This window comes from Cervus canadensis, chromosome 16, assembly GCF_019320065.1.
Source record: "Cervus canadensis isolate Bull #8, Minnesota chromosome 16, ASM1932006v1, whole genome shotgun sequence".
In the NCBI taxonomy this organism is placed as follows: Eukaryota; Metazoa; Chordata; class Mammalia; order Artiodactyla; family Cervidae; genus Cervus; species Cervus canadensis.
Genome location: NC_057401.1, coordinates 63,750,760 through 63,775,379, shown reverse-complemented (window position 1 = coordinate 63,775,379; position 24,620 = coordinate 63,750,760). Strand labels below are relative to the sequence as shown.

Below are 24,620 nucleotides of genomic sequence, written 5' to 3'. Positions count from 1 at the left end.
ATAATTGGACTCTAGGCTGGAGGTCGCTTCATAGGAGTTAACAGAGCTTGTAAAAAAATAAAATAAAAACAGTCTCTAAAGAGTGGCTGTTTTCTGATTTTCCATAGGAAAAAATGTAAATGAGGCCAGGAGTTACTGTGGGTTTCTCATCCAGAAAGGACTGTGTTTAACTAGTCTGATCACAGGGCCTACATAGAAACTCACAGGGAAATGGAATGTCCACGTTGGAAGAAGGCAAATGGTGCTCCTGTGTTTGCCCTTGTTCCAGATGGGGACTGTTGTGATTTCTCCACTTCAGTGGCCCCTACCCACCAAGTTGCACAGGGAATGGTCTTGTTTGCATTCGGTATTCCTGTGAGTGTTGTGTTATTGTCTGCCCAGCCCAGAGCCAATAGGAACACGCACATCTGGCTTGTAAATCACAGCCCAGCATTGGCGTCTTGCTCCCTTTTTATTGGGTGGCTGCCCTCTGTGTTTTACACGTTCTCAGTGTGGATTTTGTGACATCCTGACGGAAACCTCCAGTGACCCCCAAGCCATCCATCGGGGGACCTTCAAATCCTCTCTGAAATGTAATGTTTGCTACCTCATGTGCATTCTCTGTGGGTCCCCGGAGGGGGTAAAAAAATCATTCATTTTTATCTTTTTATTTATTTATTTCTCCTGTTTAGAAATTGGCCCCTGGTTGCGGGAGTTCAGAGCGAAGAATGCTGTGGATTTCTCGCAGTTAACATTTGATCCAGGACAGAAAGAACTTGTTGTAGGAGCAAGGTGAGAGATCTGACGTTTTGCCCTTGCAGATATTTTCAACTTCATTTTACGTCTCTGCAGTTACACGCGAGCATCCCTGCCGGAGTTGATGAGTGCTAAGTAATATTTCATCTCAGAATGAAGTTCTGTGTAAGAGTGTCATGAACATGCTACTTCTAATAGAAGGACTGCTGCTCTCTATACCCATGTGCTGGGAGCTGCTCTAACATGAATTAATTCAGTTTTTTTTTCCTCCTATGACACCTGAGAGGTAGGTATTGTCACCATCCCTGTGTTAGAGTTGAGGAAATTGAGGCAGAAGTTGGATAAATATGTTACCCCGGGGACACATTTATTATGTCTAATAACAAATGGTCCCAGACTTCAGACCCAGACAGTCTGCTCCAAACAGCATGTTCTTATTTCTCAATTCAGCACAGTTCTTGAGAACAAGAGACCTTGATGTCCACTCCCACATCCGTTGCTGTCTTTTTTTGTGACCTCTGTTCTGTTGTCTGCCAGTCAATTGAGATTTCAAGGGAGTTGCTATTGTTTATTTCTCTTAAAGAGCCCAGGATTCTGTGTCCAAGTCAATGCCTGACCTTCCAGTTGGGCAGTCTGGCCACTGGAACCCAATCAGAACAGATCTAGTCTTGTGTTCCTGACATTCGCCATGACTTCCTCAGAAAACGTGCATCCTCTCTGACTTCAAATCACCTATCCTGCCAGTATGTTTTGAGACTGATGGAGATAAAACATTTTCTATTCATCTCTTAGGAGAAATGATGTAATAATGTGAAGAGGTGATTTGTGGATTTGAACTCTTCTGGCAGCCAAGGAAAGTACTTTGGGCAGAGGAGTTAGTGCACATTATCTTTTTTGGCCAACTTTACTAGATGATGAAATATACCTTTCATAGCAAGAGAGGTTGTGGAATTTCTACCTGAGTGAAGCCAAATCTGGCTTAGGCTCTGAGCACCCTGGATGGACACTGAACAGCTTCTAGAATCACTACATTTCCTCTCAGATGTTAAGGAGACCTTGTGCATCCACTTAACACTTGAAGACTCGAGATGTATGGTCTTCACTTAAATGAATAGACAGAGTTGGCTTAGTTCCTGGCACTTAGCTTGTCACTGGCATGTTTTTCGGTATTTGTAGGGTGGACAGTGAATTTGGGAGGGCTTCCTTGGTGTTTTCACTGCCCTTAGGCCACTGGGACTGCAATGGGGGTTTCTGATGCTGACTTCCATCAAATTTCATCATTGGGAGCCTTGGCCATACATTGCAGGCCTCTGGAATTTCTCTTCCTTTTGCATACCATGGCCAAAGCCATCTTTTACAAACATCTCCCTCAGTGGCTCCTCCTGGAGGACTTACGACTTGTCTCCCTTCACATATGTTGTAGAAATACTGTTCAATCCAGGCATCCTCTGTTAGCTCTTTGGTGTGGCCTGTCGGAACCTCTGGCTTATGGTCCTGCACTCCAGAGAGACACACATCATTTTCGTCCTCATATAGTCCAGGCATGTGGAATTATTTATGTTGCCCACAACTGGAAAATGTTCTTTCTCTCGCCTCTGGGACTTGATGCCCTCTTGTGCTTTCCTGGAATATTAATTTGCCACCCACCGCCATCCCAGGTCATCCATTGGGTGAACTCCTGCTCCTTGCAGGGATCTTGCTCAAGAGCCCCGCTTTGGGCCTGAGCTGCCGTGTTCCCTGCCCTGCCTGGTTCTGTTAGCACACCTGCCACCTGCCTTCATCACTGCCCTTACTGTACTATTTCTTGTTTCAACTCTCCCCTTCCCCGATGTCAGATAGTGAAGTACTGCGTGGTAGAGGATGTGTCTGTCTTTATTCCCCCAAGCTTTAAACTTCTTATATTGGGATATAGCTGGTTAGAGCCTCCCTGGTGGCTTAGATGGTAAAGCGTCTGCCTGCAATACGGGAGACCCAGGTTCAATCTCTGGGTCAGGAAGATCCCCTGGAGAAGCAAATGGCACCCCACTCCAGTAGTCTAGCCTGGAAAATTCCATGGACGGAGGAGCCTGGCAAGCTACGGTCCATGGGGTCACAAAGAGTCAGACACAACTGAGCAAACTAATTAATTAATTATTATAGCTGGTTAATAATGTTGTGATAGATCCAGGTGAACTGTGAAGGCGCTCAGACATACATGTACAGGTATCCATTCTCCCGCACACTCCTCTCGCATCCAGACTGGCACATGATACTGAGCAGGGCTCCCTGCGTGTCACAGAAGGTCCTTGTCGGTTATCCATTTTAAACATAGCAGTGTGCTCATGACCTGATCTGTCTTTCCTTTCTTTCTCTAAGATGTAGCACAGTTTCTCCCTGGCTAGAAGTTTGAAGATTTCTGTTGATTCATTGTGTATATTTCCAGGATTTGACTTGTATATGTGCCCCTCTGCATTTGGTAGGACACTTACGAAAAAGGGAGTGGGCTTATAGCACATTTATTCAGATGCCTACCTTTGGGCAAGGCCACAGTGAGCAGCAGTCTCTAAACCCAGAAGTTAATCCTTAGGGTGAATGGACTCTCACCCTCAGCCAAGGGGAAGAGGTTCCCGGCTGGGGTAGCAGGTGCAAACATGACCCCAACCGGTGTTGCTGAGTCCTGCATCTCTCGTTCCACTCCAACTAACTTTGGAAATAGTATTCCTGTGAACTTGGTTCAAAAGACTCCATTGTTTCTGGAGGTCCTTCACACTATAGGGACAGGGCCGTGTCACATACCTGCCCACACTCTGCAGGCGGTAGGCTTTTGGTCAAGAGCACAGATTCTCCTAATGGGGATGTGAGAAGCCACTGAAAAACTAAGATTTGGAGGAGACATCACCATCATTCTGTCCTGGCTTTGGACAACACCTGAGAATAGTTCCTGGGGAACTCCTGTTCCTGACAGTCTCCATCGAGTGTGGGTGGAGTGATCGATCCCATTATTCCTTGAGCTCTCCTCGCGAGCCTGCCTGAAGGTTTCCTAGTCAGTGTCCTTGAAAATCTCCATTCTGACCTCCCTGGAGGTCTCCAGTGCAGAGTTTCTCAAGATCTCCATCCATCTCCCCTTAACCCAGTCCCAGCCCGGACATGGGAGGGATTGGCCTACCCACTGAGTCACCCTGGCATGTACTATGGCATAATGACCAGGAGCAATGGGATTGCCAGACTTAGCACATAAAAGTCAGATGAGCAACCCTAGGAGCAGGGGCTGTATTTTCTATTCTAGAGCAGGGCATAATGCATCATGATCACTCGATAAAGAAAGAAGCAGGTAGACTTGCTTAACTGTGTGACCTTGAGCCCATTCGAGAGTCTAATTTTCTTATCTTTAAAATTGATATATTTATTTCTATCCCTTTCAGCTGTTGTGAGGATTAGATGAAATAATCCAGGAAAGGTGATTGTCACAGAAACAGACATCCTGTAAGCCCACAGTGGTGGGGAAGCTGTGTGGGTAGATGTGGGCTTCGGCATATGTGTGCATCTGTGTTTTGGGCAGATATCACTGCTGTGGAGAAGAGCAATTTTACCTAAGATACATGGTGGGATTAGGCTCAGAAAGTTTAAGTGGGAATGTGAGCCAGTTATAAAACTTTAAAAATAACCCAGCCTGCAGATTCCTGTTTGGAAGGGCTTGACCTAGCAAAAATGGTTTAGGTAGTAAGTAGGTGTATATTTCAAAAATCTTTAGTTGTTTAAATATGTAAGTGGTGAAAAAGTATAATGATAGTCTTTTTATTTTTTCATAATTAATACTAGGCATTGTAAGGCCATTGGTGGTTTACTGGGTGGTTATTATTATTAATTATTATTATTGGGTGGTTTCACTTTTTACCAGTGGTACTTTATGCTCCTGAAACTGAATTCAGTTAAACATTCTTTGCATCCCTTGCAAAAAGTTCTCTTGTTTACAAAATAAAAACAAAAAGGAAAACAAGCAAAATCAGTTCAAAAACCACTTCTCTTTAGGTGATTTGTGGCTATGTGGTACCAGAGGTAGTTGCATCTGAATTCAGGCAGTTTCTGGGAGGATCCTTAAATTTGTCATTTCCAAGATGCACGTTATCTTTCCAATTATTTTAAAAGCACTGATACTCATCTCCTATGTTACCCATGCCTCTTTAAAAGTTAATAATGTTTGTATTTTCAGTGATGAGACTTAGGCACTTTGATTTTAAAGAAAGTAGAAAATACTGTAAAGCATAAAAAAAAACACAATTTCAGAAATAATCACAGTTAACCTTTTCAGTTATTTCCCCACAGTATTTCATTTCTATTTGTTTATATGTTGGGACAATATATTATGGATGGTTTGTATACTTTTTTGCTAAAAAAACCTACTAAAAACAGTTTCCAATTTGTGTCTGTGTGTATATATATATATATATATATATATATATACACATATACATATACATATATTTATTTATAGGTACATACATTATGTATGTACCTATAAATATTTGTATTGCATATGTACATACATATATATATATATCTTTATAGGTACATGCATTCATATATTAATGGATACATATACAAGGGCTTCCCAGGTGGCAGTAGTGGTAAAGAACCCACTGCTATTGCAGGAGACTTAAGGGATACAGGTTCGATCCCTGGGTCAGGAGGATCCCCTGGAGAAGGGCATGGCAACCCACTCCAGTAATGCCTGGAGAATTCCATGAACAGAGAGGAGCCTGGCAGGCTACAGTCAATGGAGTCGCAAGGAGTTGGACGTGACTGAAGTGACTTAGCACACATGCACATATACATACATATATGTATATATGTGTTTACATGTGTGTGAAAATCTCAAATGAAAGGATAACAATTCACAAAGAAATAGTATTTCACAAACTTGGTTCCAGTTTCACTGTGTATAACATTGTAACAGTAGATCAAAGTGAGAGTAATGACATTTTCTTCTCCAAATGAATCTGTCTTTAGTGTTTTGGGTTCGTGTATGGATAGCTAGTGATTCTGTGTTGAATTCAAGTGTTACTCCAAGTGGCAACTAACTTGATCTACACACAAAAAGGTGTTTGACAATAATTAGAGTGTTTACAAATTAGCCATATTTTTGTAAAGTCATACAATAAATAGTGAGAAAAAAAGTTTTTTCATCATCAGAGAGAACATGAGCTTCTTTCAGCTTTTGTTTGTGTCTTGGTCTTTCATCCATTTTCTTGCTATAACCTGTTTTCTGATTATCTTCCTCTTTTCTAACAAGCTTCAGTGTAATAGAAACCTATCACTTAAGAGCACAGTCTTACAATCTATGATATTTTGGTAAGAACACTCATCTCTGAGCTCTTATACAAGCACTTGTGAGTCCAGGAAGCCCACCCATCTTCCAGTAATTGAGAGGACAGGATTGAAGACCATAGACCCAATACTGGGTCAGGTAAAAATCATAATTGATGACAAGCATAAGATTTATGTTTGTCTTGGGAAACTTTTAATTTTCGTTCTAAAATTTTAAACTTTAAAATTGCATCACACAATGGGAACTTCATAAAAATATTAATTGAAAGGGTAATGGGGTTGCATGGGTTTCCTTGCACATCTGACTCAATGTGGGTACCAGCCAAGAGTTGTGAATGTGCCCCGTATAGAACCCTATGACCATTATGGTCAAAGGACTATTTCCATATACTGAAAGATATTTCTGTACATATCTGTGTGAAAAATAGTACAGATTTCAAATCAGCATGTTTTCTACTAAAAACAAAAGCTAAAATCTACCTGCCTTCAAGGCAGAGCTTGGTCTCTCTTAAGGTCACAGAAAACTGGTCTTGAAACATCTGAGTGTGTTATTTTAGACCATTGTTTTGCCCATGATTTGAATCTACAAAAAACAAAGATAAAAAGAAAAAAAAAAGATTAACTTGCTTTTTGTTATGCTGGTACTGAATTTGCTTTTAGTGTTCCAAGTATATAATGTCATACGATCACGTTAAATGAATGGGCAGGCTTCTACTCAGTGTAAATTCCTCCTTTCAAAATGATTTTGCTGTTGATTCGAAACAAGTGGAGCTAAATTTTGAAGTCACGTGTCACCTTTGAAATTTGACCAATATAATTCTCTCCTTTTTTGATGGTTATAATTCCTATTTTTCTTTCGAAGTTTACCTTGGAGTTAATCTGTTGGAAGCAGTCTATAATTAAAAGAAAAACTGGAGATTTTTATGAGATCAGCAGTTCTCCTTCCAGTAGCCACAACTTCTTTCCATTTTCCAGTTTATACAATTAAAGGTAACTCATGCTGAGTGGAGTAAAATTAGCAATTAGGAGTGAATCCAAAAAGCAGTAAACCCCCATTGTGCAAAGAAATCCCTGATAATGATGATGTTGGCATAGTATTTATATTAATTATGACTTAGGAAGACAGCTGGTGATGAACGAAGGGATGGAGCTTCTATTCCTGCTCTTCATTTTTATCCCACCCCAGCGGGAATTTTTTTTTTTAAACTGTACTTTAGGATTTAAATATTTCCTTTTTCCTGTTGGCTCTTGCTACATAGGTGTGTTTTCCTCTTAAGATTCTCTTTGCCTATCTTCCTTCTTCTCGCCTGTCTTCCAATAGACCTTTTGATTGATTAACCTAATCTGTGTTTTTCTTTAAAAAAATCTGTTCTTCGTCTTCCTGCTTTGTTACATTTTGTTCATTATTTACCAAACATCCCTGTACCTAAGTATCACCTGGGACAGTCGTTCAAAATGAAGCTTGCTCTGCCCCTTCTCCCAGCTCTGCTGAGTAGGGACCTGGAGGGTGGTCCCAGAGTGTGAGCTTTTAACAAACAGGTGGTCTGCAGACGCTCCTGTGGGAAGGACCATCCAACCATTGTGTTCCTTTTGCTGTTATATTAAAAAAAAAACAAAAAAAAAAATCTCTGCATTTTTCTTTCTGCTGGAGGTATGGCTAAGGAGAATAAACCTAGCAGAATAGTTACTTATTTAGTTAATATAGTCTTCCCCTTTCCCATATTCCCTGAATGATAAAAATTAGCCAGCTTTTGAGTGCATGTGTGGGTTACAAGTCTTGAGTGTTGCGAGTTTTCTCCTAGTCAGTCCCGCATGGGTTCCATCAGAATTTATTAGTTCACATTGTTGCTCTTCATTCATCAAATATTTATAGAACCTACTTTGTGCCAGGAAGTATCTTAGGCAAGGGGAAAAGGAAGATGCAGCAGAGTGTCTGCCTGGTAAAGACTTTAGATCCTAGTGCATAGGTTGGCAAGCTAAGGTCGCTGGGTTGGCCTCTTGCTTTTGTAAATAAAGTTTTATTGGCACACAGCCACACCCATTCATTTGCACATCACTTATGGCTGCTTTCCAGCTTTCACTGCAGAGATGAGTAGTTCCCACAGGGCCACAAAGGTGAAGTGTTTGCTATTTAGCCCATGAAATATTTTCCGTACTCCTGGCCTGATGGGAATGGGGAACATGAATGGTTATGTTCTCCAGGGAGGCCTGAATAAAGAGCCTTGAAAACACCAAGAGGAAAGAAGGGTGAAATGGGTGTACTGAGAAGGTGCTTTTTCAGTTGGCCTTAGAGGTCTTCCAGAAGGATCATAGAACAGGGAGCTCAGATGCCGACGAGGCTGATAGGAGCTCGCCTTAACTGGACCTGTTAGTGACTGGGAGGAGGGGTAGGTGTAGGTGAGGCTGGGGCTGTAGATTATGGTGGAGTGGGGATCTCATCCTGTAAACCTGTGTTTCTAATGCGGCAGTCAGTAGGATGGTCTGAGAAATCTCTCAAGAATGCCGATAGCCAGGCCTCTCCTCAGAACATTTGAATTAGACTTTCAAAAGTAATGTTGGAATTTTTGATTAATCAAGCTTCTGGTAATCCGCTGGCCTGGCAGACTTGCAAACCTCTGCTAAAGACAGTAGGCGCTCAGGATATTTCTAAGGCTGCATGTTTATAAGTTCATATTTGCACTAGAAAAATTCTTCCACCATACTGTGTGCAGAATGCACTAGAGTTTGGAGGTACGGACGGCAATTGGGGGATCTGGGTCAAGTGTCAGTAGAGAGAATTTAAACTTAGGCAGTGATAGTGCAAGTGGAGATAAGTCAGATTTGAGATATCTTTGGGTTGATGGTGACTGATGACCAATCATGATAGGTGGTTGAGAACAAGGTTCAAAGATAAGATTTGGGAGTGTGGTTTGAAACTGTGGCTTGTTGTAATGCCATCACTGGAATTGAGCATTTGAGAAATGAATTAGAGTTCTTCTGTTATGTGAGATACATGAAAAAGATCTCAGGTTTTACTAACTCTAAGATAACCCGGAAAAGTAGTATATATGGAGATAATTTGAAGAGTGAATATTCCTAGGAAAGCATAGGTTAAAGGAAGCATAAAATAATACAGTTGGTAGTTTTGCAATGAAAAATGATCTCTATTAATTGAAAAATGGAAAGGAACAAATCAAATACCCAATGGACCAGAAAAGCTGAAGTCATGAGTTAAATTTAGGGCAATAAATCATGATCTGTAATCTTCAAAGCACTTAGAAATTTGCACATAATGTTTAGAACATAATAAAACTTAAATTGGGGTTACCTGGTGGCTCTGTCAGTAAAGAATCCACCAGCAATGTGGGAGACCTGGGTTTGATTCCTGGATTGGGAAGATCCCCTGGAGGAAGGCATGAGAGCCCAATCCAGTATTCTTTCCAGGATTCTTTCCTGGAGAATCCTCATGGACAGAGAAGCCTGGTGGGCTATGGTCCATGGGGTCGCAAAGAGTCAGATATGACTGAGCGACCAGAAACAAAATTTAAATTACTGATATAATTGTTGACAGTATTGATTCATAACTTTGTCCCTAAATATGCTTATGGGAAAAGATTTTCCTGATTTCATATCTTTGGAATTTACTAACCACTAAAAATCCATCTCTGTTATTTGATTCTACTTGCAAAATAGTAAGAGGTTTCCATCTATTTCTCTGCCTTTGAATATTGGTAGTTAAATATATAAGAGTACTATTAATGTGGTTTAATTTTGGTTTTGATGTATTCTTTGGAACTTTTTTTTACAGTAATCAAGGCTTTCAATGGGTTTGAAATGGATTTTTTTAGGATAGGTAATGAGATAAACCGGTATAATTTTGGGAGAGTGAGTGCTAGACACATATGGTATTATAATAATATAATAATACCCAAAGTACATGTATTTATTATTTTTCAAAGAGGGTTGGAAAAATTCTGACTGAAGAGGTAGCTCATAACATGACAATATTATACATTTCTCACCATATGGCAAAATGTATCAGCAAAGTGAAAAAAAGTCAGTATTCAAAAACTGTGATCTAAATGTGATCCCACTGTTTATAAGTTGGTAATATTAAAGCTGAATTAGACTCCCAAAAACTTATGAGAAAAGTACATTGAAAAGATATTTTTGGAGTGGTTAGGGTAACAGAAAATAAAAGCTCCTCGAATTTGTTTAGAATCAATCAACATAATGAAAGCCTTAGGAATAGCAATTATAGATAGGTTGGTGAGCTATGTGAGTTGGTTACATGCTGAAATTAATATTCTTAAAATTTTGATATGATTGAAATATTAAATATTTACATGTAGATAATTAAAATAATTTTTATGAAAACATTTTGTGCTATAAGAAATATAGATACTACTTTTCTTTAGCTTCAGAGTCACACATTTATTGTATTTTAATCTTTAAGTCTGTCTCTGCAACTATAAATCTGGGTGTCATGTAAGAAGTCACAGTATCAGCCTCTCTGCCAGTGGAATATTGACAACAGTCAGGATGGAATCGTGCACTAATGGGAAATCGCAGAAGAGGTGAAGCCGACTCAGGTACAGGGGAGACTAGCTTCACTCTCAGATTTACCCAAATGGTCCCAGTTTATGTGCAGTGGGTATTTTGTTTTCAGATTGCTTCACCATCAATAGTGGTCTAAACTTTAATAAACAACCAACATGGTGGCACTAGTGGGAAAGAGCCCTCCAGCCAATGCAGAAGATGTGAGAGATGTGGGTTCCATCCCTGGGTCGAGAAGATCTTCTGGAGGAGGGCATGGCAACCCACCCCAGTATTCTTGCCTGGAGAATCCCAGGGACAGAGGAACCTGGTGGGCTTCAGTCCATAGGGTCACACAGAGTAGGACACGACTGAAGTGACTTGGCACACACACATGTGTGTTTCTATCACTGTTGTTTAAACCTTTTTTTTTTTTTTATAGATTTCCTTGCTTTTCTGTGAGTAAATCAAGATTTGCTTGATTTTCCTAGTGCAAAGTACAAGTCTACCTTTCTTAATTATTCAGTCTTTTGCTCCTCAGTTATAAGCAAGCCTCTAACTTAAATGTTCAATAAGAACCTGAAATTATTTCCTTTGATTTTATAACTATATTCATCGGAGACCAATTGAATTATTCTAAGCGAATGTCATTTTAAAACACCTGTGTCTTCCATAATTAATGGAGGTCAGAGTTAAGTTTTATGGTGTCTCTAGATAAAATGAATCATTTAGTTAATATGCTCATGAAGGCTCAACCTTTTCTTTAATGCTGACTGAATTTTATTACTTTACATGAAGACACAAATGAAGTTCGTCTATTAAGGCCCCCGCTGCTCCCTCAGAGAATATATTGTTGTGCTTAGCGATTTGTTTCTAATAGGCCACTGGGGGATGTGCTGGGAGGTGGGAATGAGTTATTCATTCCTATAGTCAGTCAGAAAGAAATACACTCTGGTCAAGAGGGAGACCATACACTCAGATGTCTAGTGGGGGAAGGATGGAGGAGCTTAAGAACTGTCAGTTTGTGTCTGTCAAATTCAATGGCTTTGTGATTTGAATTATTCAGTTTACCGGATCTATGTATTCCTCATCTATCACTCTTAAAAGTAATACAGTTATTACATTTAAATGTGCATGTCAAATTTTATTCCATACCTTTGATAAAGAGTAAGTTCAAACCAAGGGAGGAAAATCCCATAGTTTTATTGACTGTAGCCATAAAATTGAACCTTTACAGCCTTGTTAAACCCTTGCTTTGTACTTCTGTAATGCGAGGTGGGACATGGCAATAGAGACCAGCTCCCCTAAGCTATGTAACTAATATGCTCTTAGAATTTAATCTCTTAACCTCCTGCAGCACTGCCTTCTCCCTGCAGAATGACGATATTCCTCATTATTACCTATTTACATCGAGGGGTGTTAGGAAGATTAATGAGGCCACTTAAATGCTTTGGGTTGCTCAAAGCACTGCCCGAATAGAGAATCTGACCTTATGTGAAACGTTTGGTTAGTATTCTCTGTTGGCTGGGAGCCAGAAGCATTATTCCTTCTTGCTGGAAAGGTTGGTAGCCTTTCTCTTGAACCTCACATACATTGTTTTCCCTTCTCTGTGCTCTCAGTTGCAAGATAAAGTGATTGCCTCTTCCATAAAGCCCTGGAGAGCAGCCTCTTGCAGGGGACCATAGATCTTACTTTAGTGCCTGAGTGACCCAACATCTGGGAGTATCCATTTTTATATTCCCTTTAGAAGATTTTCTTTCTTTTTGTAACCTTTAACTTCATAGGTCGTTCACCTGAACTGTGATGGATCAAGCTGTCATAGGAGATTTCGGTCCCTTATGTTGCTAGCTATACTGGAATTTTTCCAACAGCAGAAAAACACACTTGGAATTATACTTGGAACCAAATAGTTTGATGAAAGTGTTTTGAGAATGGTAGAATCCACACTATGTTTTTGTCAGAGTCTTAGGTTCCAAGGAGATGATTAGGGAATTCCACACATTTTTCATGTATATTTCATGTTTTCAATTTAAAAAAAAATTGTTGAAAATCATGATAGATAAAGTGACTACTAAAATGTATAATACTATGTATTTCTAATATGGAAAGGTCTAGCAAGGTATTAAATTGCCCATGGGTTTGTGTAGACATGTTCATGTATTAAACAAATATTTGAAAACATCTGCCAACTCTTTCTCACAAAATTCAAACAAGTTAAAAAAAAAAAAGGCAACGAAAATGTAACCATCCAACCAACACCAAAAGAGACCATAATTAGACTTTGAGGCTACTCAAAATTAGAGATAATTCTGATAATGCCAAATTCAAAATGTTAAAATCAACTTAATCAACTGACTTTATGATTAGCAGGTATTACATATAAGTAAACTATTGAATACATTTTCTTACCTCTTTTGTATGCTGAAATTTCATTTAAGATTATTTAAGTATGGTATTCAGTTGTAGACAATAAAAATACACCTGTAAAGTGTTAGGAATTTATTGAACTATGTCATAATAACAATTATTTCATTAGATGGTCATTTGATTATCCAACTCTGTTGCTCATTTTCTATCTCTAAAAAAGGTCCCAATCTTTTAGGAATCTGTGTTAAGCAAATTGACGGATTGTATAGTTTTGCTCTCTCATTTTACAAAGCATGGAACTGGGCACTCTTAAAATAAGTATGGTTAGGCAGTTTCAGGAATAATTCATGTGAAATTAAGAGGGAGATGAGGCACCATGTAATGAGCCAGATCTGTGGGATTAACATTTCCTCTTAATGGGGAGACATATGTCCCAGGCAGATCACAGTCCCAGAGGTGAAACTCATTTACCTACAACTGAAAGCTTTTCATGAGTAGTGCCAAGACTTGAATTATCTCAGAAACATTTGTAAATGCACCTGTAGATGAACAATGATGACATGAAATAATTGTACTGTAAGAATGATTCCTCTGTATGTGTGTGTGTGTTTGCTGTCAGTCAAATTGGAAAGAGGACACTGGATGACTGATTGGTGAGGCCATTTGGCACAATGGTGTAAGGGACAGCAAAGTGAGGAGTCCTATTTCTAATCACAGGTGTTTCTCTGAATCCTGATAATCTTAGATAAATCACACTGTGCCCCTTACTTTGCAGAAATGTCCAGAACAAGTATCAAGGGGTATATATTCTCTAATGACAACCTAGCTCCAAAATTCTTGGACTTTATGAATTTTGTAGGTCAAAACTTGAGAATAGGTTAAAAAAAAATCACTACCTTGCATCTTATGACCCAGAAAATATCAAAGGAAAAGTTCAGATTTTTGGTGATTTGCTTCATTAAGGTTTGAGGCATGGGATACTAGTGATGGTGATGGTATCTCATAATTACTGAGCTGTCTTTCCTAGTAGGCATGCCCCTCCTCTCTGCCCTGTCTTTTCACCTATGCCATAGTGATTGATTACTGATGAGATGGTTGTGAGGGTACCATAGTCTCAGTTATCTCGGGAAGGAAGAGTAAATGGCTGAAATCCACTGGTAAGCCCTTTACAGACTGTTGAGACATGCAGCAGATGTGGCCAGTGGAGCTAGAGTTGACTGCAGAGATGTACGCTAAGAGTGTGCCGTATTTGTCATCATCAATCAATGTCTTCCTACCTTGGTCCATTTGAGCTGCTATTACAAAACACCACAGACTGGGAAGCTTATAAATAACAGAGATTTATGTCTCACAATTCTGAGGGTTGACAGTCCAAGATCTGTATACCAGCCCTGTGGGGTTCTTGTAAGGATCCTCTTCTAGTTTGCAGACAGCAGACTTTTCACTGTGTCCTCACATGGTGGAAGGGGGAGGGAGCTCTCTGGAGCCTCTTTGGTCAGGGCACTAATCCCATTCATGAGGGCCCCACCCTCATGACCAAATCACCTGCCAAAGGCCCCACCTCTTAATACTTTGAGGGTTGGATTTCAATGTATAAATTTTAGGAAGACACAAACATTCAGACCATAATATTTCCCCCATGAACAACACCTGAAACGGCACCCAGGGTTTTCAGAGAGGACCTCACACCTCCTTCAACCCTCATCACAAGGAGAAAGATGACTTTGAACTTTACTGTCCAGTTTTCCTGTTCATAGCTCTACAGAGCATCATGGACACAACCACCCTCTTTCCTCAATGGTACGAAGCCTCCCAGCTCTTCCTTAGTGTATGAGAACCGTCTTTCTAGAAAGTTCTCAGAGACAATACTGTAGTGTGTGTGTTCATCCTTGTAGGTGTGTATGTGTGTGGGACAGCGGAGGAAGAAGAAAGAAAGAGAGAGAGAGAGAAAGAGGTGGCCTTGCAATATCATCAAAGCTCTCAAGTAATTCATTGATTAAAAATACAAATGGCTTCTTTATTGGGAACATTTGCAGAAAAACAATATTTTTTTTCCTTAAAAGAGCCAGTGAGCTCGAAAGAGTGTGACCACTGGGTGCCAGAACCATGACAAGATGAACAATGTTGTCTTTTTCAAAAGCCTAGTGGTGCCACCGCCATCCCCCGCCTCCCCGACAACAACCCCATCACCTGAACACAGAGATAATTGCACCTACTTATGCCTGAAACCTGCCTTTGCTGGAAGGCGAAAATGCTCTTTCCTTCTCCGTACAATGGAGAAAATGCTGAGAATTTCAACATGTCTGGAAATGTTAATATTTTCCATAAACTACCTAGAAGTAGTTACTGGTAATTAAGTGCTGGTCAGACACCATTCTGTGTTTCCTTTGATTTAAACCTCAAAGCAACATCAGCGAGTAGATGGGACGATTAGCTCCATTTTACAGATGAAATGTTGGAAGCATAGTGTGCCCACCTTCCCTCCCCATGCAGTTTGGTGACAGAGCTTTGGCCTTTGCACAAATATCCTAGGCAACACGGCATCCTATAGTAAAGGGGCAGTGACTTCTGGCAACTTCCTGCAGCCAGAAAGCCCATGATGAACCCAGCCTGGGGGTGGGGAACCATGGTGCTCATAAGAGGCTGTGAGTGTGTCACTGCCAGTAATTGCCTCTGGTGCCTCTTGTAAACCCCTCATCTGAAAGATTTATCTCTGGGTAGGTATGAAAGTGAAAGTAAAGTCAGTAAGTCATGTCCGACTCTTTGGGACCGCATAGACTGTAGGCTACCAGGCTTCTCCATCCATTGGATTTTTCAGGCAAGAGTACTGGAGTGGGTTGCTGTTTCCTTCTCCAGGGGATCTTCCTGACCCAGGGATCAAACCTGAGTCTCCTGCTTTGCAGGCAGACACTTTACCGTCTGAAACACCAGGGAAGCCCTGGGTAGGTATAGATTTCTAATTTCTCCTAGAGGCACTTTGCCGGTGTCTGTTTCACATTAGGTGAGATCTTGGCAGCTCTTTGTATTCTAGGAAGCCTTCAGTGGTGCTTCCCTCGGCAGCCTGACTACACTCCTCTGTTCCTCCTCTGAATTCATCTTCCTTCCCCTGCAGGAAGATGTTTTCTGTTGGAAATCTTGCCTGTCCATAGTGCTGGGCTAAATAGAAGTAGTCCAGCTTCCACATTCCCTCTTCAAAGGCATCCTCAGTTCTGTGTAGTGATAGTGTTAGTCGTTCAGTTGTATCCAGCTCTTTGCAATCCCATGAACTGTAGTCCACCAGGCTTCTTTGTCCATGGAATTCTCCAGGCAAGAATACTGGAGTGGGTTGCCATTCCCTTCTCCAGGGGATCTTCCCGACCCAGGGATTAAACTCAGGTCTCCTGCATTGCAGGCAGATGCTTTACCAGCTGAGCCACCAGGGAAGCCCTCTGTAGAGGTCTATGATTTGACTGTAAGCAGAGAGGTGGGAAGTGTCCCCTCAATGGTTCTGTGGTGGAGGTGCCATTTATCATGCACTTTATCGAGCTGGCCAAAATGGAAAAACCTGAAAGAATTTTTTGGCCACTTCCATATTTCAGAGGTTGAATTGAAGTCGCAGAAAGAGCGTAGTGAGCATGCCATTGTATTGGTTGGAGAAGTGATTTTCAACGTGCAGGCTGGCTGCGTTCCCTTGGAGCGGGTGCATATTGTGAGAAACCTGGGTGCCCCGGGGGCAAGGGCTGGTCCTCCTGAGGCCACCCTGAAAGTGAACTAAAATCCCTTTCTTCCTCCAGCAGTGTGCGCCTACATGTTTTTGGAGCCGGAACCATCCCCGTTGTTTGTGCCTGCCATCTGCATCCCCACCATCGAGATGTTTCTTGGTTCTCTCAGGGCCGTGCCCATGGCTGTTGTGGCTGTCCCTTGTCACCTCCTCTGGGACAGTGTGCTCACTTCCAACATCTGCCCACCTCCACAAGAGAGTGAAAATCGTTTGCATTTGTTTCTTGCTGGTGTTGGGAGAATTGGTATTCTCTTAGTATTCTCTTACCTTGGACCATCCTATTATAACAGTATTCTCAGCTTCTCGGAGACCCCTCCCTGCACGCATGCGTTCTTGAGGTCTGCTCTCCACTCTGTCAATTTCTCCCTGCCATCACTGTTCAGCCCTGGGCTGACTTTCCTGTCCATCCGTCCCTCGGGTGCTGCCTCTGCCGCCCCAGCTTCTCATCTGCATGATGTTAAGATGTTCTTTCAAGACTAAAGTTGGAGACCAATCCATTGTTTCTAAAAGCTACAGCAATATGATCCAAAGTCTCATGTGGCCAAATCTACATTTTTCCCTCATGCTCTGCTGATCTCTCTTGCATATTTCATTGTTGTTCCTCTTTATTGTTGAAAGCTGATCATTTCCTTTTCTCTGATTCCCTGTTTCATGCTTAGGCAGCCAGAGCTGACCCTTTCAAACCCTTGATGGCAGGTAGACAAGCTCATGCTTCTGAAGTTATCGCACACAGAATCCATCCAGTGAGGTAGAGAGCTATAATGGTCAGACCATTGGTGAATTCAAAACCTGGATGTGTTTTAATTATAAAACTTGGTGAATGCAGGTGACCTATCAGGATGAAGACTCACGAAGAGTGGTTTTGTATCGTCTTGCTGAACTTAAACTTAGTTTCAGAATTGAATACCCACGCCCTTTTGTCTGAATGGAATTCCGTGAATTCAGAGAGCTAGTTAGTAGTTTAGACTTACCTTAGTTCCCACCCCCTTATTCCTTAGCTTTCTCGCCAATCTCAAATGTGTGTTTTTGTTGCCTTACTGAATGTCTGTGAAATCTGGGTTCCAAGGAAAACAGGAAAACTGTGTTACACACAGGCTTAGCAGGAGATTGCTTTGGAAGCCAAAAATCGTTGTTGCTGTTTTTTTTTTTTTCTCTTGTTCTCATATTTTTTTATGAACTGTAATTTTTTTTAGATCTATTAAAAATGAAACTGTTCTCTTTTTGTATTTTGTAGAAACTACCTCTTCAGGTTACAGCTGGAGGATTTGTCTCTGATCCAGGTAGGTGCAATTTATTTTTCTCGAGCTTTTGTTTTCCATCCTAATTAGCTCTGTGTTTAAGGGGATGAAGACAGATGTACGTGAAGGTGTAAATCAAGTCAGAGGAAGTGTTCCTTTCCTCAGAAGGTTAGGCCGCGGAACTCTTGGCTGACCTATTAGACATGAGTCCTCACCCGCTTTAATTCTCAATTAGCCCTCTTCCTTCTGGGCAGCCTCTTTTCCTTTCATGGAATCATCCTGACTTACTCTACATCAAATGAGAGCTAATTCAATGGATATTTCCTCAGTGTTAGGGAGTGACCTTTCCACCCTAGTTAATCATTGATGATTCAGTTTGATTTATCCAGCCATCATATTATCAAAATCAGCTCCCTTAGAAAAACAACTCTGTTTCTTCTTTATTATTTGCAATTAAAAAATAGAACTATATGGCTTAAAAACCACATATGATGAAGAATTAGCGATGATAGATAAAAATGCAGTTTACCTAGGTTTTTATTTTTGTAGTTTGGAGGAGGAACCTGAGATGCTTAAGCCTGAATGGTGTATATTTTAGTGGCAGATCTGAATCACAAAGGCCCTTTCAGTCTTTAGCAGAGTCTCTTGGAGAAGGACAGGGTCGTGGCATAAATATCTCCTCTACCAAGATTCTGGAACTCCCCATGAAGCACAGAATCCTTGGGCTGTATATAGTTGGGAAAAATTCTTTAATCACCCTCACGTACTAGAGTTCTAAGAAGTGACTGGCAAGAAGTTCACGTTATTTTCTTCTCTTTGTGATGCTGGTATTTGTGAACATTCAGGAAACTTTAGAGTTAGGATTTAATATGAAATTTAAGTTTCATTTACCAGTACCTTAACATAAGCCAACCTCCACAAGAAAACTAATATCGGCAAACACTTTAAAGACCAATAGCGCTGGGTTCATCTAGTTTCGTGACTACCAGCAATAGTGGGCTTTCTTTTTTTTTTTTTCTTTTTTTTTAATTTTTTTATTAGTTGGAGGCTAATTACTTCACAACATTTCAGTGGGTTTTGTCATACATTGATATGAATCAGCCATAGATTTACACTTATTCCCCATCCCGATCCCCCCTCCCATCTCCCTCTCCACCCGATTCCTCTGGGTCTTCCCAGTGCACCAGGCTGGAGCACTTGTCTCGTGCATCCCACCTGGGCTGGGGATCTGTTTCACCATAGATAGTATACATGCTGTTCTTTTGAAATATCCCACCCTCACCTTCTCCCACAGAGTTCAAAAGTCTGTTCTGTATTTCTGTGTCTCTTTTTCCGTTTTGCATATAGGGTTATCGTTACCATCTTTCTAAATTCCATATATATGTGTTAGTATGCTGTAATGTCCTTTATCTTTCTGGCTTACTTCACTCTGTATAATGGGCTCCAGTTTCATCCATCTCATTAGAACTGATTCAAATGAATTCTTTTTAATGGCTGAGTAATATTCCATGGTGTATATGTACCACAGCTTCCTTATCCATTCGTCTGCTGATGGGCATCTAGGTTGTTTCCATGTCCTGGCTATTATAAACAGTGCTGCGATGAACATTGGGGTACACGTGTCTCTTTCAGATCTGGTTTCCTGGGTGTGTATGCCCAGAAGTGGGATTGCTGGGTCATATGGCAGTTCTATTTCCAGTTTTTTAAGGAATCTCCACACTGTTCTCCATAGTGGCTGTACTAGTTTGCATTCCCACCAACAGTGTAAGAGGGTTCCCTTTTCTCCACACCCTCTCCAGCATTTATTGCTTGTAGACTTTTGGATAGCAGCCATTCTGACCGGCGTGAGATGGTACCTCATTGTGGTTTTGATTTGCATTTCTCTGATAATGAGTGATGTTGAGAACCTTCAGTGTTGTTTAGCCATCTGTATTGTTCTCTTTGGAGAAATGTCTGTTTAGTTCTTTGGCCCACTTTTTGATTGGGTCATTTATTTTTCTGGAATTGAGCTGCAGGACTTGCTTGTATATTTTTGAGATTAATCCTTTGTCTGTTTCTTCATTTGCTATTATTTTCTCCCAATCTGAGGGCTGTCTTTTCACCTTACTTATAGTTTCCTTTGTAGTGCAAAAGCTTTTAAGTTTCATTAGGTCCCATTTGTTTAGTTTTGCTTTTATTTCCAATATTCTGGAGGTGGGTCATAGAGGATCTTGCTGTGGTTTATGTCGGAGAGTGTTTTGCCTATGTTCTCCTCTAGGAGTTTTATAGTTTCTGGTCTTACATTTAGATCTTTAATCCATTTTGAGTTTATTTTTGTGTATGGTGTTAGAAAGTGTTCTAGTTTCATTCTTTTACAAGTGGTTGACCAGTTTTCCCAGCACCACTTGTTAAAGAGGTTGTCTTTTTTCCATTGTATATCCTTGCCTCCTTTGTCAAGATAAGGTGTCCATAGGTTCGTGGATTTATCTCTGGGCTTTCTATTCTGTTCCATTGGTCTATATTTCTGTCTTTGTGCCAGTACCACACTGTCTTGATGACTGTGGCTTTGTAGTAGAGTCTGAAGTCAGGCAGGTTGATTCCTCCAGTTCCATTCTTCTTTTTCAAGATTACTTTGGCTATTCGAGGTTTTTTGTATTTCCATACAAATTGTGAAATTCTTTGGTCTAGTTCTGTGAAAAATACCGTTGGTAGCTTGATAGGGATTGCATTGAATCTATAGATTGCTTTGGGTAGAATAGCCATTTTGACAATATTGATTCTTCCAATCCATGAACACGGTATGTTTCTCCATCTGTTTGTGTCCTCTTTGATTTCTTTCATCAGTGTTTTATAGTTTTCTATGTATAGGTCTTTTGTTTCTTTAGGTAGATATACTCCTAAGTATTTTATTCTTTTTGTTGCAATGGTGAATGGTATTGTTTCCTTAATTTCTCTTTCTGTTTTTTCATTGTTAGTATATAGGAATGCAAGGGATTTCTGTGTGTTAATTTTATATCCTGCAACTTTACTATATTCATTGATTAGCTCTAGTAATTTTCTGGTAGAGTCTTTAGGGTTTTCTATGTAGAGGATCATGTCATCTGCAAACAGTGAGAGTTTCACTTCTTCTTTTCCTATCTGGATTCCTTTACTTCTTTTTCTGCTCTGATTGCTGTGGCCAAAACTTCCAACACTATGTTGAATAGTAGTGGTGAGAGTGGGCACCCTTGTCTTGTTCCTGATTTCAGGGGAAATGCTTTCAATTTTTCACCATTGAGGGTGATGCTTGCTGTGGGTTTGTCATATATAGCTTTTATTATGTTGAGGTATGTTCCTTCTATTCCTGCTTTTTGGAGAGTTTTAATCATAAATGAGTGTTGAATTTTGTCAAAGGCTTTCTCTGCATCTATTGAGATAATCATATGGGGTTTTTATCTTTCAATTTGTTAATGTGGTGTATTACATTGATTGATTTGCAGATATTAAAGAAATCCTTGCATTTCCTGGGATAAAGCCCACTTGGTCGTGTGTGTATGATTTTTTAATATATGTTGTTGGATTCTGTTTGCTAGAATTTTGTTAAGGATTTTTGCATCTATGTTCATCAGTGATATTGGCCTGTAGTTTTCTTTTTTTGTGGCATCTTTGTCTGGTTTTGGAATTAGGGTGATGGTGGCCTCATAGAATGAGTTTGGAAGTTTACCTTCTTCTGCAATTTTTCTGGAAGAGTTTGAGTAAGGTAGGTGTTAGCTCTTCTCTAAATTTTTGGTAGAATTCAGCTGTGAAGCCATCTGGTCCTGGGCTTTTGTTTGCTGGAAGATTTTTGATTACAGTTTCGATTTCCTTGCCTGTGATGGGTCTGTTAAGATCTTCTATTTCTTCCTGGTTCAGTTTTGGAAAGTTATACTTTTCTAAGAATTTGTCCATTTCATCCAAGTTGTCCATTTTATTGGCATAGAGCTGCTGGTAGTAGTCTCTTATGATCCTTTGTATTTCAGTGTTGTCTGTTGTGATCTCTCCATTTTCATTTCTAATTTTGTTAATTTGGTTCTTCTCCCTTTGTTTCTTAATGAGTCTGGCTAACGGTTTGTCAATTTTTTTACCTTTAAAAAAAAACCAGCTTTTAATTTTGTTGATTTTTGCTATGGTCTCCTTTGTTCTATTGCATTTATTTCTGGCCTTAATTTTTTAAGATTTCTTTCCTTCTGCTAACCCTAGGGGTTTCTTCATTTTCTTCCTTCTCTAATTGCTTTAGGTGTAGAGTTAGGTTATTTATTTGGCTTTTTTCTTGCTTTTTGATGTAAGCCTGTAATGCTATGAACCTTCCCCTTAGCACTGCTTTTACAGTGTCCCATAGGTTTTGGGTTGTTGTGTTTTCATTTTCATTCATTTCTATACATATTTTGATTTCTTTTTTGATTTCTTCTATGATTTGTTGGTTATTCAGAAGCGTGTTATTTAGCCTCCATGTGTTTGAATTTTTAACAATTTTTTCCTGTAATTGAGATCTAATCTTACTGCACTGTGGTCAGAAAAGATGACTGGAATGATTTCAATTTTTTTGAATTTTCCAAGACTAGATTTATGGCCCAGGATGTGATCTATTCTGGAGAAGGTTCCGTGTGCACTTGAGAAAAAGGTGAAGTTGCTTGTTTTGGGGTGAAATGTCCTATAGATATCAATTAGGTCTAGCTGGTCCATTGTGTCATTTAAAGTTTGTGTTTCCTTGTTAATTTTCTGTTTAGTTGATCTATCCATAGTTGTGAGTGGGGTATTAAAGTCTCCCACTATTATTGTGTTACTATTAATTTCCTCTTTCATACTCGTTAGTGTTTGCCGTACATATTGCGGTGCTCCTATGTTGGGTGCATATATATTTATAATTGTTATATCTCCTTCTTGGATTGATCCTTTGATCATTATGTAGTGTCCTTCTTTGTCTCTTTTCACAGCTTTTATTTGAAAGTCTATTTTATCTGATATGAGTATTGCGACTCCTGCTTTCTTTTGGTCTCCATTTGCATGAAATATTTTTTTCCAGCCCTTCACTTTTAGTCTGTATGTGTCTCTTGTTTTGAGGTGGGTCTCTTGTAGACAGCATATATGGGGGTCTTGTTTTTGTATCCATTCAGCCAATCTTTGTCTTTTGGTTGGGGCATTCAACCCATTTACATTTAAGGTAATTATTGATAGGTGTGGTCCCGTTGCCATTTACTTTGTTGTTTTGGGTTCACGTTTATACAACCTTTCTGCATTTCCTGTCTAGAGAAGATCCTTTAGCATTTGTTGAAGGGCTGGTTTGGTGGTGCTGAATTCTCTCAGCTTTTGCTTATCTGTAAAGCTTTTGAGTTCTCCTTCATATCTGAATGAGATCCTTGCTGGATACAGTAATCTAGGTTGTAGGTTATTCTCTTTCATTACTTTCAGGACGTCCTGCCATTCCCTTCTGGCCTGGAGGGTTTCTATTGATAGGTCAGCTGTTATCCTTATGGGAATCCCTTTGTGTGTTATTTGTTGTTTTTCCCTTGCTGCTTTTAATATTTGTTCTTTGTGTTTGATCTTTGTTAGTTTCATTAATATGTGTCTTGGGGTGTTTCGCCTTGGGTTTATCCTGTTTGGGACTCTCTGGGTTTCTTGGACTTGAGTGGCTATTTCCTTCCCCATTTTAGGGAAGTTTTCAGCTATTATCTCCTCGAGTATTTTCTCATGGCCTTCCTTTTTGTCTTCTTCTTCTGGGACTCCTATTATTCGAATGTTGGGGCGTTTCACAGTGTCCCAGAGGTCCCTGAGGTTGTCCTCATTTCTTTTGATCCTTTTTTCTTTTTTCCTCTCTGCTTCATTTATTTCCACCATTTTATCTTCTACCTCACTTATCCTATCTTCTGCCTCCGTTATTCTCCTCTTGGTTCCCTCCAAAGTGTTTTTGATCTCATTCATTGCATTGTTCATTTTTAATTGACTCTTTTTTATTTCTTCTAGGTCTTTATTAAACAATTCTTGTATCTTTTCAATCTTTGTCTCCAGGCTATTTATCTGTAACTCCATTTTGTTTTCAAGATTTTGGATCATTATTATTATCATTATTCTAAATTCTTTTTCAGGTAGATTCCCTATCTCCTCCTCTTTTGTTTGACTTGGTGGGCATTTTTCATGTTCCTTTTCCTGTTGGGTATTTCTTTGCCTTTTCATCTTGTTTAGATTGCTGTGTCTGGAGTGGACTTTCTGTATTCTGGAGGTCTGTGGTTGCTTTTTATTGTGGAGGATTTACCCAGTGGGTGGGGTTAGACGATTGGCTTGTCAAGGTTTCCCGATTAGGGAAGCTTGCGTCAGTGTACTGGTGCGTGGAACTTGATTTCTTCTTTTTGGAGAGCAATGGAGTGCCCAGTAATGAGTTTTGAGATGGGTCTATGTGTTAGGTGTCACCTTGGGCAGCCTGTATGTTGACATTCGGGGCTATGTTCCTGTGTTGCTGGAGAATTTGCATGGTGTGTCTTGCTCTAAAACTTACTGGCTCTTGGGTGGTGGTTGGTTTCAGTGTAGGTATGGAGGCTTTTGGACGGTCACTTATTGCTTAAAGTTCCATGTAGTCAGGAGTTTTCTTGTGTTCTCAGGTTTTGGGCTTAAGTTTCCTGCCTCTGGATTTCAGTTTTATTCTTCCTGTAGTCTCAGGACTTCTCCAACTATACAGCACTGATAATAAAACTTCTAGGTTAATGGCGAAA

The 24,620-nt window shown here is 40.1% G+C and overlaps 1 protein-coding gene across 1 annotated transcript in view; it reads left to right on the top strand.

Moving 5' to 3' along the window:
• SEMA5A (semaphorin 5A) overlaps positions 1–24,620 on the top strand; it is a 565,061-nt gene that overhangs the window by 261,464 nt on the left and 278,977 nt on the right. Inside the window, exons 4-5 of the mRNA XM_043489083.1 lie at positions 672–771; positions 17,916–17,961. Coding sequence (XP_043345018.1) covers positions 672–771; positions 17,916–17,961 — 146 coding nt within the window. The remainder of the gene's footprint in view (positions 1–671; positions 772–17,915; positions 17,962–24,620) is intronic.